This window comes from Myxocyprinus asiaticus, chromosome 50 (assembly GCF_019703515.2).
Source record: "Myxocyprinus asiaticus isolate MX2 ecotype Aquarium Trade chromosome 50, UBuf_Myxa_2, whole genome shotgun sequence".
NCBI lineage: Eukaryota > Metazoa > Chordata > Actinopteri > Cypriniformes > Catostomidae > Myxocyprinus > Myxocyprinus asiaticus.
In genome coordinates this window covers 5,590,230-5,605,881 of record NC_059393.1, presented here as the reverse complement: position 1 = coordinate 5,605,881, position 15,652 = coordinate 5,590,230, and the positions used below count along the sequence as shown (strand labels likewise).

The window sequence follows — 15,652 nt, the reverse complement described above, 5'->3', positions numbered from 1 at the left end:
CAGCAGCTCACGTATGATTCAGAGTCGAGTGTTTCACAGTCTTGTCCTTAAAAAGGATTAAGAAAATAATGCGGTTCAAACTCATCATGCAAACGACTTCATGTTGCCTGAGAGCTGAGAGAGGAAGCTTTTAATTACACCTTTCAGTGATAAATGAACCACAGTGATGAACGGTGCAAGCCAATGGCTATATTAGGTTAAAAAAATGCCATTAAAACAGCCGAAAAAATTATTATCCTCGTATTTTTGGGCCGCTCGCCTTTGAGTCTTTTCCTGCAGGTAATGGGAATAAAATATTAACAGAGCTGGGTCTGAGAACAGACAGAGAGGGAGAGAGAGAAAGAGAGAGAAAGAAAGAGAGTTTGGAAAGAGCTGGGGGGAGTGAGACAGAGAGAGACGAACAAACAGACAAATGGATGGATGGACAGATAGTGTAAATGGATGGAAGGATGGACGGACGGACAGATGGTGGATGGACGGATGGACGAATGGACGGATTCCGTAAACAGATGAGAAGATAGACGGATGGATGGAACAGACAGACAGACAGACAGATAGACAGATAGACAGATAGATAGATAGATACTCCATGCATTAATACAGGAAGCATTTAGCAGTTTGAGAATTGAGACTGGGTCTCTGTAATTTAATAGCTGTGTCATAAATCATAATGGCTCGGGCTTTATCATATGAAGCTCTGTCTGGAACAAAATAATATAATTAAATGAAGCTACTCATCATTAAGGACTACTATAACTACAGCAGGTGCACTTTTAAGAAAATCTTGAAGGAAGGCACTCTATTTACCTCTGTGTCTTGTTGAAAAGTACAAAATCAAACATCACTATTACTACTGCTCATACTTTGGGTTAAAAAATTAACTTCAGTGCCTAACTTACAGACATGAATGAATAAATCATGTGGCTTGTTGAGGAGAGGTGTGCTACTACTTTTACTAAGCGCTTTTGACCAAGTGGTTGATAAAACAGGAAGGACCCGAGTCATAGGGAGCAGAACTTCAGAGACTTTGTGGTTCGATGTGTGTTTAAAGACGGTTCCTCTCACCCGTCCCGACGATGCGTGGATCGGCAAAGTGTTTGGCGAGAATAGCCGCAAGCTGTGCAAGAGTGTCCTCATAACCTGAGTGAAACAGAGGGTCAAAAACATGAAATAAAAGCATCAGTGAAAACCTCTGCATGCAAATGACTGCAGTTTAGATATCAATTTTTCTTTTCTTTAGAGTTGCTGCCTATGTAGAACGTTCCACATTGGTAACACATGAGGCTGCATTTCAGCTGCCTATGTAAGCAGTGAGGTAGCTCACTAGGTTTTAGAACAGACCCAGTGAGTTTTTATGTTGAGGGAACGAAAATACAGGTGCACTTGCTTACTCCTGCACCTGGTTTCTTCTTCAAATCTTGCATAGCTAAAAATGTGCATGGTGAGAATAGACCTTCTTTCTATTTAGTTATTTGTTACCCATGGGGTGTGCCTGTAATTAGCAGTATACTAATTACAGGCACACCCCAGCAGCATTAAAGTGAATAGTAAGGTAGTGAATTAAGTAGCGAAGTACCAGGAAGTTCTTCCATACAGTTGGAGGGGCTGAAGTAGTTCTTGAGTGCGCTGTAGCTGTTCATGGCCACATTGAGGTAGAACTCCGGCATGAAGGCGAAAAGAGAGCCAGTGCTATCTGCATGCTCGATAGTGCGGATACACACTCTCAGCAGCCAGTACACATCCAACATCTTCTCCTACATTAACACAAACTGTATTAGAATAAAGTGTGCCCACTTTATATTAGGTGCGTTTAATTACCATGTATTTAAGCATATGATACAATGTACTTATTATGTACATTTTATGTACATGTGTGTTGTTGCATTGTTCTAACATTCAAAGTACCTAAATTTAACTACATTTACATTTACATTTATGCATTTGGCAGACGCTTTTATCCAAAGCAACTTACAGTTCACTTATTACAGGGACAATTCCCCCGGAGCAACATGGATTTAAGTGCCTTGCTCAAGGACACAATGGTGGTGGCTGTGGGGATCGAACCAGCAACCTTCTGATTACCAGTTATGTGCTTTAGCCCACTACGCCACCACAACTACACTACATCTGTAATTACACTGTTAACCTTACCCTAAATCCTAACCCCATAACCCTTACGCAAACCCTACCCCTACTCCTTAACCTATGCGTACCACAACCTCAGTAGCAGAAAATGTGAACATGTAGTTACACAATAAATACATTGTATTGTATGTATTTTAATATTAGTACACCTAATATAAAGTGGGACCAATAAAGTATATAAGCATGTTGATAAATATCTACCCAATTTTGTTCTGAATTGTGATTAATAGAATTTACTGGTGGAAATTACTTTGATGGAAATGACATTTATTTATTTATTTATTTATTTTTCCCCCAATTTGGCATGCCCAATTCCCAATGCGCTCTAGGTCCTCGTGGTTGTGTAGTGACGAATCTCAGTTGCCTCCAAGTCCGAGACAGTCAATCCGCGCATCTTATCATGTGGCTTGTTGAGCGCGTTACCGTGGAGACATAGCACGTGTGGAGGCTTCACGCTATTCTCCGCGGCATCCACGCACAACTCACCACACGCCCCACCGAGAGCGAGAACCACATTATAGCTGACCACGAGGAGGTTAACCCAACATGACTCTACCCACCCTAGCAACCGGGCCAATTGGCTGCTTAGGAAGCCTGACTAGAGTCACTCAGCACGCCCTGGTTCAAACTTACGACTCCGGGTGTGGTAGTCAGCGTCTTTACTTGCTGAGCTACCCAGGCCCCCGGAAATGAAATTTTTTACATTTTTGAAATAAAATGGCAGACTCCTTTGTCTTGCGGAGGCTAATTTCATAACTTACATTTCATGTATCCTAAATACAGAATTAAATAACTTTTGCATACTTTGGCAAATTACAGCTTGATCGAAAATGACAGCAAAAAAAAAAAAAAAAACTTGATATTTACCTTGAATTTTTTTTTATTTTCTTCTAACATCATGTGTCTCATATTAAATTTCAACCATAGTTTTTGCTGACACTTTTGTTGACTTGGTAAACAAGTACACTAACTTTTGAAAAAAAAAAAAAAAAAAAACTTTATTGGTGCAAAATTGTTTGGTGTGGTGGAAATGACGCCACACCTGTGGACAGTCGTAACTGATTAAACAAAATAAATATTGAAATGTTTTGTGTTTATTTAACTCTTTATTTGAATTATCATAGTTTTAAACATTTATTCATTTGTATATTTATAATAGATTTTCATACTTTAATATTGAAAGTCTGGGTCTAGGACAAGATTAAAAGACTCTTGAAAGTACCAAAAATAAATGATGAAGGCCTGGTAAATAAAGTTTCTGATTGTGATTTTGAATCATTTTATTTATTTTTTCCCCGAGTTCTACTTTCTTGCACTAAAAAAGTCATAATTTAATTTGATATGACAATTTTCAACTCTCTGTTTGACCCTCATAATTAAATTCCCATGAAATGGCTTGGTGAGTGTAGTTTTCTTTCCTGTGCTGATGCATTTCCTTCTGAAACAGGAAGTTTGAGCAGGACATATCAAAGGGCTCGTCCCTTTTTTCTAAAAAGCTAACAGACTAAAATATTATTTGCTACTTGCTAGTCAGTTGCAGGGGAAGGGATATTATCATTCTAGAAACCATTTGATTCGACAAAACTTGGTGTAGTGCAAGATGAGTCATCAATATTTTTGGTCTGTTCTCCAGGAGAAAAAAAAAAAAAAGACTTAATTTTAAACGTGTACATCTACTAAAAGTGAAAATCTAGGAGTAGACTTAAAGATATGTCTTTGAATCTAACAGATATGGACAAAAATAAAAATATTTCATGGGGTCTTTAAAACCAGCTGTTTTTGCTACTGTACCTTTAATAATGCGTGTAAATTACATTTTTATGATTGGCTAACCTCTTTACATCTTAAACAAGTTACCTTGCAAATTGGATGTTAATGAGCATTATATATTAATGAGCTCATGTTTATGACATTATAATCATGTAGATTTCTGAATGAAAAATTTTTGCAGCTTAGTTTTGCATTTTAAAAGTAAGAGTATGCCTACATACTTAATTAAACTCTTTATTTTAAAAGTTCATGGAAAGGGGGGGCCTGGGTAGCTCAGCGAGTAAAGATGCTGACTACCACCCCTGGAGTTAGCGAGTTCGAATCCCAGGGCGTGCTGAGTGACTCCAGCCAGGTCTCCTAAGCAACCAAATTGGCCCGGTTGCTAGGGAGGGTAGAGTCACATGGGGTAACCTCCTCGTGGTCACTATAATGTGGTTCGCTCCCGGTGGGGTGCGTGGTGAGTTGTGCGTAACACGCTCAACAAGCCACGTGATAAGATGCGCAGGTTGACGTCTCAGACGCGGAGGCAACTGAGATTTGTCCTCCGCCACCCGGATTGAGGCGAGTCACTACACCACCACGAGGACCTAGAGCGCATTGAGAACTGGGCATTCCTAATTGGGGAGTAAAAGGGAGAAAATAATATATATATATTTTTTTTTAAAGTGCAAGGAAAGTCTTGTATTACATGCTATGACCACTTTAAAAACCATTATTCTCATTCCATATTCAGAAAGTTCTGTGATAAATGCATTGGCATTTAAAGAATATACAAAATGCCTTGTACACTAAGTGCCCTTTCGAAGAGCCATTTCAAGGCTGATTTAATTGTCTGCTCTTTATGGGGCACATGATGGGAAATTCCTTGGTAAAATCATATTAATGCAATTTCTCCTCCTCTATTAAGTGACATTGCTTAAAATTATAGGGACATTTGTTTCACCCTATGTTTCAATGGGTTTTTGGCCAGCATTGTCAGCCATACCTTGGAGTAGATGGTGGCGTTGATCCAGGCCAACCTACGACTCAGGTGGTTCAGCTTCTCAGCAAACACTTTTTGGCTCTTTTGCAACTCTTCTAGAATATCCGGTCTCTGCCAAAAGAAAATCAGATAATCATATCAACGATAATATTGAGAAACTTGCAGCATTAAATAGACAACATTTCAATGACATTTTTTAAATGTGGTGTGATGAGGTGGTCTTACTCTGCTAGGGCATCGGGCAATCTTCTCCTCTGTGTCTTTGAGGGCGATGGCGTATTCATGAACATCATCAGATACAACCACCATCTTCAGAAAAAAATAAAATAAATACAAAGACATAAAAAAAAAAAAAATTTTTTTTTTTTTTTTTTTTTTAAATCAGAGCTCTCCACACTCTCTGTAAGCTTGTAGCTACAGAAAATTAGCGTCGTTTCAAGAGTCAACATAATCACTAGCCATCCTGATGCAGTTCAAAATAGCCAACAATTTTGGAAGTAGAGGGACAAAGAGAAAATTATCACCCTAGTGACTCTCCTGTGGGACTGAGACAGGTTTAAAGCGGTCATACTGAACAGACCACCATCCTTTCAGATAGAACTGTTATTAGAACAGATCTCTTTACAAGACATGACACAGATGAGCACACTAAGGCCAGAAACATACACCGATCAGCCACAACATTTAAACCACCTGCCTAATATAGTGTAGGTCCCCCTCATGCCACCAAAACAGCACCAACCCACATCTCAGAATAGCATTCTGAGATTATATTCTTCTCACCGTACAGAGCGGTTATCTGAGTTACCCTAGACTTTGTCCGTTCGAACCAGTCTCATCATCATCATCCATGCGATTATATAATCAGCCAATCGTGTGGCAGAAGTGCAGTGCATAAAATCATGCAGGAGCTTCAGTTAATTTTCCCATCAACCATCAGAATAGGGAAAAAATGTGATCTCAGTGATTTGGACCGTGGCATGATTGTTGGTGCCAGATGGGCTGGTTCGAGTATTTCTGTAACTGCTCATCTCCTGGGACTCTAAACAGTCTTTAGAATTTACTCAGAATGTGCCAAAAACAAAAAAACATCCAATGGGTGGTAGTTCTGCGGACGAAAATGCCTTGTTGATGAGAGAGGTCAGAGAATGGCCAGATTGGTTCGAACTGACAAAGTCTACAGTAACTCAGATAACCGCTCTGTACAACTGTGGTGAGAAGAATATAATCTCAGAATGCTGTTCTGAGATGTGGGTTGGCGCTGTTTTGGTGGCACGTGGGGGACCTACACAATATTAGGCAGGTGATTTTAATGTTGTGGCTGATCGGTGTTTTTAAACAAGTATGAAAATGCAGACATGAATGTTTCGCCAATGCATTGCAAGTCCCATTGGGTGATTCTCATGAAATCTGCTCATATTGAACCCCAAATCAATCAATATACTGTATATATATTTACATTTTACATTTACTGTTCCAATCATTTTCTATGATGATTCTCATTACAACACCACATCCAGGCATTTACTTTTACTATTCCTCTTGTTTTCTATGATGATTCTCATTATCGCAACACGTCCAGGCATTTATTTTTACTACTCTTATTGTTTTCTATGATGATTCTCATTACCGCAACACATCCAGGTGTTTACTTTTATTATTCCCATATTCCCATCAATCAATATACTGTATATATATTTACATTTTACATTTACTGTTCCAATCATTTTCTATGATGATTCTCATTACCACAACACGTCCAGGCATTTACTTTTACTATTCCCATCATTTTCTATGATTATTCTCATTACCGTAACATGTCCAGATGTTTAATTTTACTATTAACACTATTTTCTATGATGATTCTCATTACCGCAACATGTTTAGACATTTTACTTTTACATTCACATTGTTTTCCAAGATGATTCTCATTACCACAACACGTCCAGACAATTACTTTTATCACCATTATTTTCTATGATGACTCTCGTTACTGCAACACGTCTAGACATTTACTTTTTACTATTCCCATTGTTTCTCATGATGATTCTCATTACCGCAACACATCCAGACATTTACTTTTACTATGACCATTATTTTCTATGACGAATCTCATTACCGCAACACATCCAGACATTTTACTTTTATATTCCCTGTCAGGGTTTCTGCCCTTAGTTTTGGGTTTTTTCATCTTTGTGGCAGAGCCCTGATATGTACAGTATGTGTTCTTTTCTGTTTTGTGTATTGTGTCTGGATTCTGCCACTTCGGTTGGTTCGGTTTATTCACTCTGTGGCTGAGTCCATGCAGTTGTGTTATGTCTCGTGCTGTGTGCATGCACTTGGGTTTGTGTTTTCTCATTCCCTTGTGCATTCATGTCTGTCTTCAGTGATAACCCCGCCCTCTCGTTTGCCTTGTTATCTGTCTGATTATTAGTTTATTTGGTTCACCTGCCCTACTCATTATCTCCTTGTTTTCTCTATTTAAGCTCCTCTCATGTTCTGTCCTATGCCAGATTGTTTTGTGTGTTGGTCCTTGCCACTCTGTCTGTCTAGCTCTGGTTCCTGATTCGGTCGGTCATCGTTGTTTGCTGCCAGTTTCTTTCAGTTTCACTGTTTTTATTCATTTATCTCCATTGTGAGTGTTTTTGGTTTGTATTTTGTTTATTTTTATAATAAAGCCCATTGATCTGCCTCCTGCATTTGGGTCCTTCCCTCATCACAATCTTGACATAACAATCTTGCCAAAATGGACCCAGCAGAGGCAATGGGCTTTTTTTTTTATCGCGCTCCATCCAGAAAGGAACCGGTCTCTCAAAGTACCGCCCAGCTCAACTACACCATGTCCAGCTCCCAGAACGGTTGTGGTTTTGGCGTCTACACTATGGAGCTGGTCAGTGAGACTCACAGGTGGTGCTTTGATGAGAACCAGCTGAAACAGCTCTTCCTTTCAGGCTTGGACAATCCATTTAGCACAGAGGTGCTAAGCGAGATTTTTGTTTTATCCTTTTGGGATCTGGAGGACCATGTCTGCCACCATGCGGAAGTTGAAAACCTGCTGCAGAGATGGAATGCCAGATCCAGGAGCCCCTCTTAGCCCATGCCCTGTCTCTCATCATCACATAGCTCAGTTCCATGTTAGCGACCACTTTAGGCTGTTCCCAAAATGTGAGGCCTCACCTGAATTACTTATTATGACTATGGTCAGGCAACTCTTCCAACTAAGTGGAATAAAAGAATGCATTAGAGTTTGATGAAATTATAGGGTGTGATAGTACTACATACCTCTACACCAGCTGAATTCTAGCTTATATCAATTAAAAAAAAGGAGAGTCATATGATGGCACTGTGCCAAGCCAATTCAGCAAGGCTTTATGAAGTCCATGCTAGTCAAATCAGACAGTTTTGCTTGATAGGCTATGATGTAAACCTAATCAGGTTCCAACAGAGTTCCACAGAAATCTCAGTATGAAACAGAGCCACTTTCAATTCACTTCCAAAGACACAGTACAAATAAGCCACTGTGTTGCTTAAACTAACTGTGCCACTACTGTTGTCCAATTAAATACTTGAGTGAAACTTTAGAAAACTGCAGGGGGAAAAAACAGAAACAGGTCTGTAAATTAAAGTCACCACATTGCGTTGCTCTCTTTTGGGTGCTAGAAGTGTACGAGTGGGTGCATTGAGTGCTTGCCCAGCTCCATTGATTGGAAAAGGAGAGATGTACTGTTAACATGTCAAAACACATTGTAGGCAAAGTGTGAATGCTACTTTTTCAATGACACTACTGAGCTCTTCTCTAATAGATGACATTCATAATGCTGGATGTTGTAATAATATGTACATAGAGCAAGTATGATGCACCGTTTCCATAGTTACCCAACTCTCAATATTCTTTTGATGAATGACAGCTTGTTTGAAAAGTTACTCACAGCTCACATTCTGGCAGTCAGTACTTAGACTTTTCTATACAGTTGTGCACAAAAGTTTGCATACCCTTGAAGAATTGGTAATATATGTACCCTTTTTAAAGAAAACATAAGTGAGCAGGCAAAACACATTTCTTTTATTTCTTATGGGATTCATATTCAACTGTAGGTTATAACAGAATGGCACAATCATAAAACAAAACATGGCAACAAAGAAAAAAATGAAATGACCCCTGTTCAAAAGTCTGCATACCCTTAGTTCTTAATACTGTGTATTGCCCCCTTTAGCATCAATGACAGTGTGCAGTCTTTTGTAATAGTTGTCTATGAGGCCCCAAATTCTTGCAGGTGTTATAGCTGCCCATTCGTCTTGGCAAAATGCCTCCAGGTCATGCAAAGTCTTTGGTCGTCTTGCATGAACCGCACGTTTGAGATCTCCCCAGAGTGGCCTGATGATATTAAGGTCAGGAAACTGCAATGGCCACCTTTTTCTGGTGTAACCACTGGAGGGTCAACTTGGCTTTGTGCTTAGGGTCATTGTCATGTTGGAAAGTCCAAGAGCGTCCCATGCGCAGCTTTTGTGCAGAAGAATGCAAACTATCTGCCAGTATTTTCTGATAACATGCTGCATTCATCTTGCCATCAATTTTCACAAGATTCCCCATGCCTTTAGAGCTCACAACCCCCCCAAAACATCAGTGAGCCACCATCATGCTTCACAGTGGGGATGGTATTCTTTTCACTATAGGCCTTGTTGACCCCTCTCCAAACATAGCGCTTATGGTTGTGACCATAAAGCTCTATTTTGGACTCGTCACTCCAAATTACAGTGCGCCAGAAGCTGTGAGGCGTGTCAAGGTGTTGTCGGGCATATTGTAACCGGGTTTTTTTGTGGCATTGTTGCAGTAAAGGCTTCTTTCTGGCAACTTGACCATGCAGCTCATTTTTGTTCAAGTATTGTCGTATTTTGCTCCTTGAAACAACCACACCGTCTTTTTCCAGAGCAGCCTGTATTTCTCCTGAGGTTACCTGTGGGTTTTTCTTTGTATCCCGAACAATTCTTCTGGCAGTTGTGGCTGAACTCTTTCTTGGTCTACCTGACCTTGGCTTGGTATCAAGAGATCACCAAATTTTCCACTTCTTAATAAGTGATTGAACAGTACTGACTGGCATTTTCAAGGCTTTGGATATCTTTTTATATCCTTTTCCATCTTTATAAAGTTCCATTACCTTGTTATGCAGGTATTTTGACAGTTCTTTTCTGCTCCCCATGGCTCAGTATCTAGCCTGCTCAGTGCATCCACGTGAGAGCTAACAAACTCACTGATTATTTATTTACAGACACATATTGCAATTTAAAAAGCCACAGGTGTGGGAAATTAACCTTTAATTGCCATTTAAACCTGTGTGTGTCACCTTGTGTGTCTGTAACAAGGCCAAACATTCAAGGGTATGTAAACTTTTGATCAGGGCCATTTGGGTGATTTCTGTTATCATTATGATTTAAAAAGGAGCCAAACAACTATGTGATAATAAATGGCTTCATATGATCACTATCCTTAAATACAATCCATTGTTTTGCATGATCGGTCATATTTTCAAAATCAATGCCAAAATTTCACAATTTCTGCCAGGGTATGCAAACTTTTGAGCACAACTGTATATGAAAGGACTCAAGAGGCCCTTGCAGAAACTTTTCAATTTTAAATTCAGAAATTATTTTGCAGCTAACTTGCAGGTTATTAGCAGAAAATTTCTGTTTGCTGCAAAGCTAGAGTGGATATGTAATGGGAGCCAGCTGGTATGTGATAGCAGTGCGGTATGTGTAAACCTCACTCCCCTTGTCTCAAGAGGTGACTGACACTAGGGGCTGTAGCCTTTATCCTCCTCGTTAGCGCACCCGCCTCCCACATTTGAAAATGAGAAATTGCCACAAATGTGTGTTTTTTAAAGAAATAGAAACCAGTTTTATTTTTTTACATATGTGGGTCAAAAAAGAATGAATTTTGAAGGATGTTCAAGCTGTTCTTTTCCATACAATGAAACCATACAGTGACCAAGGCTGTCAAATCCAATTTTCCATAAATGTAGTCCATAAAACTTGTGCTCTACATTCTAAGTTGTCTGACGCCAAATGACAGCTTTGTGTGGGAAACAGGTCAAATTTTAATTCGATATTCACTGATAAACTTCTCTTCCACCACTGCCAAATGTCATGCTCGGATATGAAAACAAACGCAGACATTTGATTCTTGTTTGTTCCGTAACCGAGGATGACACAGCAATTTAGAAATGTGAAAGTGCAAATGCAATTTGAGAGCTACGGCAAATTTACTATTTAATTACTTTAAACAGCTACGGAAATTTGCAAGCAAGTCTTATGGACTGTTTTTATGGTGCTTTTTATCTTTTTGGAGCTTGACAGTACAATTGCAATCCTCTTTCATATTGAAAAGAGCAGCGAAAACACTTCAAAATATCTCCTTCTGTGTTCCACAGAAGAGAAGAAATCAAAGTTTTGGAACACATCATTATGGTGAACTACTCCTTTTAAATAAATTGCAGAAGAAAGCTTGAATATAAAATGCAAGCACAACCACTCTAATGGGATAGCTAAAAAAAAAAAAAAGAAGGCGAAAGCAGTCAGAAGACTGTGATTGAAATCCTTCTTCTTCAACCCTACGGACACGCTCAGGGAGACTAGAGGTTGTTGTTGTACACGACTCTGCCGAGCGAAGCACTTTACTGAGAGCATGAATTATATACACTTTACAGCCTTTGAGTGCTCCACAGTTTTTATGTTTTATACTCTTTCTTCTCGATACTGAAAGAGTGAAACACTAAAACAGCTGCTGTCAGAACAGAGTCAATGTGTTACCCTGTGACTCGAGTGGGTCGGTCAAGAAGAGCTGGCACAAAAGACCTCTACTAAATCAATAAGAACTGTTTCAGCAAAATTCGTGCAAGAAAACTTGGAGGAGACAACTCAAGGGTAAAATAAAGAATGAGCATGGGGGTGTCACATGATGCGAGGTGTGGTCGCTTAAAGGCAAGCTCCGATTAAACTTTGCTACAATTACCCTTTTAAGCAATATTAAGCGGTGAGAACTGTAACAGTTTTGTTTGTTAAACTGGCTGGGAGGCAGGATGTCAAAATATTTGAAATCGTCAGCCTGTGGGGACAATAGAAAGCATTTACGTTCTCACGCATCGGACGCCTCGCAGGATCAGGGTGGCGAGGTCAAGTCGATGGTGACAGCGAGCTTCGTGAAGTAGGTTGGGATTTCTCGAACATTTATGCAGCGCTGATGAAAATTTAGACTGACTTGGTGGGCCTCGCAGAAATACGTTGAGCGATCACATCTATGGAGGCGAAACTTTCCACCCTGATTACAAGAATGGACGATGTTGAAAAATGGGTCGAGTTTCTGGAGTCGGCCGAAAGAGAGCAACAGGCTAAAATGCCTGCTACCAAGGCTGATGTGGACTGCGTGTGGGAAAAACTAGAGGATATGGAAAAAAAGAAGGTCAAGATATGGTGCAGTTTTTGGACAGGCTTACTCCAAATTTGATTGACACAGTGGACCATCGGCTCGAAATTTAGCATGCCCACTGAGTTTTCGGTCAGATTCCCAGGGCGGGTGACAGACCCCGATCTATCCTGGCAAGATTCTTGCGGTTGGCTGACTGTGACTTTGTTCTACTAGCAGCGAGGAATAAAGGCATGTTGTGCTGGGAGGACTACAACATCATGGTTTTTCCAGATTTTGCTAGATTGACTCAAGTGAAGCGCGACGGATTCAAAGAATGTAAAACATTTATTCACCAACAGAAGGTGGGTTTCACACTGCTTTATCCTGCTAAGCTGAGAATTGACGCCAAGGGTGGTCGCAAGACTTTTACATGCCCACGACAAGCTTAGGCCTTCATTAAACCAATGGTGTGAGTGGGTAATTTTGCCTGCACTAGGTAAAAAATACAGACTACACATCGTGCATATTACTGATGCAGCATGAGATGGTATGTTATTCTGTTGGCTGCCCACTGACTCTCGCTCTTCTTTTTTTTCTTTCTCCCTTTATTGACTTATTGTCGAGTTCATTTGTTCATTTTGTGGGTTCAATGTGATATTATTTACAGGGGCTTATTTCATGGAATACATTTTTGTGCAATTTAATGGCATGATTTATGTAAAAAAAAACAAAAAAACAAACACTGGTAGCAATAGTGTTGCAGAAAATCTCATGAGCATGCATGGACCGTCAGATTTCCGGGGTATGTATGCCAGTTGGGACTGTTGTGCACGGGGTTGAAGCGCATTTTTTTTTATTCTGTTCTGTGCGTTGTTCAGGATTTTATTGTTACATCAATGTTGGAAAGTGGTCTATATCATTTTGTCTTGGGTACACAATTTATCTTTACATGTCAATATGTCACACTTTATTATAGGTAAAATGTTTCTCTCCACGTGGAATGTTAATGGGCTGGGGCACCTTATTAAAAGAAGGAAGGTTGTATCTTTCCTTTAACGTAAAAACTATGATATAGTGTTCCTTCAAGAAACGCACCTTTCCGCAAAGGAAGCTGAAAAACTTGGCAGGGCATGGATTGGGCATGTGTTTTGCAGTGCTGGTTCGAGTAAGAGCAGGGGAGTCATCATATTGATAAGTAAGCATTGTGCGATGTTGATATGTGGGCTTCACTACATTTGTCTATGGCAGGGATGGTCAATGTCATAAAAATGAATTGTATCCCAAAATGCAATTATCTACTACAGTATCTCCCCTTAGAAGATCCTCTTTCTTATTTTAAACAATTTGATAGAATATCCAAGTTCTTTATTTGGAATGGTAAACAACCTTGGTTGTATTTCAGTAAGTTAAATAGACAATTGACAAAGGAGGTTTAGGCCTCCCTAAAATTTTGTTTTATTACTTTGCTTTTAATCTTATACACTTGGCCCATTGGTCTTTTCCACCTGAGAGAGCCCCTCCCTGGTACTACATTGAACAAGTGGTCCTTGACCCAATCTTGTAATTGCAAAGTCTTTCTATCAAACTGCCCGGAGAAGTAAAAATTAATCCCATTATTTCACACTTACACTCAGTATGGACAAAGGATTCCCATTTGTTCAGTTTTGATATTCACCTAAATCTTTTCTCAAGCATATGGCTGAACCCTAAATTGTGTATTAACAAGTCCTCCTTTTGCTGGAAAGAAGGGATTGATAGGGGTGTTGCTACACTTGGTGACCTTGTGATCATTTGAAAATATAACACAGCAATTTGGGATTTCTAGGTCTCAGTTTTTCAGATATTTACAGTTGCGCCATTTACTTTGTTCTATATTTGGTGGAAGTACACATCCCCCTAAGGGAGTGGGAAAGAATTTAAAAAAATGTTAAAACTATGTCTAGGGATGCAAGGGTATGCCTTATTCAGTTTAAGATTTTGCATCATTTCTACTGGACTCCCTTTAGATTGTTTAGACTTAGTTTAAAAGACACAACTACCTGCTGGCAATGTCAGTTGGAGGATGGAGACATAACCCATGCTCTGAGGTTCTGCGCTAAGATTCAAGAATTCTGGGCAAGAGTCCAGAATTTTATCTGTGAGGTTTTAGAAACTCAAACAATCATGCCATGGTCAAAATACTGCGATCAAATTTTTTCCCCATTCTGATGGTTGATGTGGACATTAACTGAAGCTCCTGACCCGTGTCTGCATGATTTTTTTGCACTGCACTGCTGCCACATGATTGGCTGATTAGATAATCGCATGGATGATTGTTGGTGCCAGACAGGCTGGTTTGAGTATTTCTGTAACTGCTGATCTCCTGGGATTTTTACACAAAACAGTCTCTAGAATTTACTCCGAATGGTGCCAAAAACAAAAAACATCCAGTGAGCGTCAGTGCTGTGGACGGAAATGACTTGTTGATGAGAGAGGTCAACAGAGAACGGCCAGACTGGTTCGAACTGATAAAGTCTACGGTAACTCAGATAATCGCTCTGAATCAATTGTTTTGGCAGCATGAGGAGGACCTACACAATATTAGGCAGGTGGTAATGTTGTGGCTGTGTATGTATGCATGTATGTATGTATGTATATATGTGTGTGTGCAGATATAGATATATATATATATATATATATACAGGTGCATCTCAATAAATTAGAATGTCGTGGAAAAGTTCATTTATTTCAGTAATTCAACTCAAATTGTGAAACTCGTGTATTAAATAAATTCAATGCACACAGACTGAAGTAGTTTAAGTCTTTGGTTCTTTTAATTGTGATGATTTTGGCTCACATTTAACAAAAACCCACCAATTCACCATCTCAAAAAATTAGAATACATCATAAGACCAATAAAAAAAACATTTTTAGTGAATTGTTGGCCTTCTGGAAAGTATGTTCATTTACTGTATATGTACTCAATACTTGGTAGGGGCTCCTTTTGCTTTAATTACTGCCTCAATTCGGCGTGGCATGGAGGTGATCAGTTTGTGGCACTGCTGAGGTGGTATGGAAGCCCAGGTTTCTTTGACAGTGGCCTTCAGCTCATCTGCATTTTTTGGTCTCTTGTTTCTCATTTTCCTCTTGACAATACCCCATAGATTCTCTATGGGGTTCAGGTCTGGTGAGTTTGCTGGCCAGTCAAGCACACCAACACCATGGTCATTTAACCAACTTTTGGTGCTTTTGGCAGTGTGGGCAGGTGCCAAATCCTGCTGGAAAATGAAATCAGCATCTTTAAAAAGCTGGTCAGCAGAAGGAAGCATGAAGTGCTCCAAAATTTCTTGGTAAATGGGTGCAGTGACTTTGGTTTT

The 15,652-nt window shown here is 39.6% G+C and overlaps 1 protein-coding gene across 4 annotated transcripts in view; it reads right to left on the bottom strand.

The window, feature by feature from the left end:
- Positions 1 to 15,652, bottom strand: part of LOC127438667 (E3 ubiquitin-protein ligase RNF123-like) — a 228,276-nt gene that overhangs the window by 174,024 nt on the left and 38,600 nt on the right. For all 4 annotated transcript variants that reach the window (XR_007896785.1, XM_051694399.1, XM_051694400.1 and 1 more), the window contains 4 exons: positions 5,123 to 5,206; positions 4,901 to 5,008; positions 1,577 to 1,754; positions 1,066 to 1,140 (listed from right to left, as the gene is read on the bottom strand). Coding sequence is in view for 3 of the 4 variants with exons in the window: in XM_051694399.1 (XP_051550359.1) it covers positions 1,066 to 1,140; positions 1,577 to 1,754; positions 4,901 to 5,008; positions 5,123 to 5,206 (445 nt within the window). In the remaining variant the exon portion in view is untranslated. The remainder of the gene's footprint in view (positions 1 to 1,065; positions 1,141 to 1,576; positions 1,755 to 4,900; positions 5,009 to 5,122; positions 5,207 to 15,652) is intronic.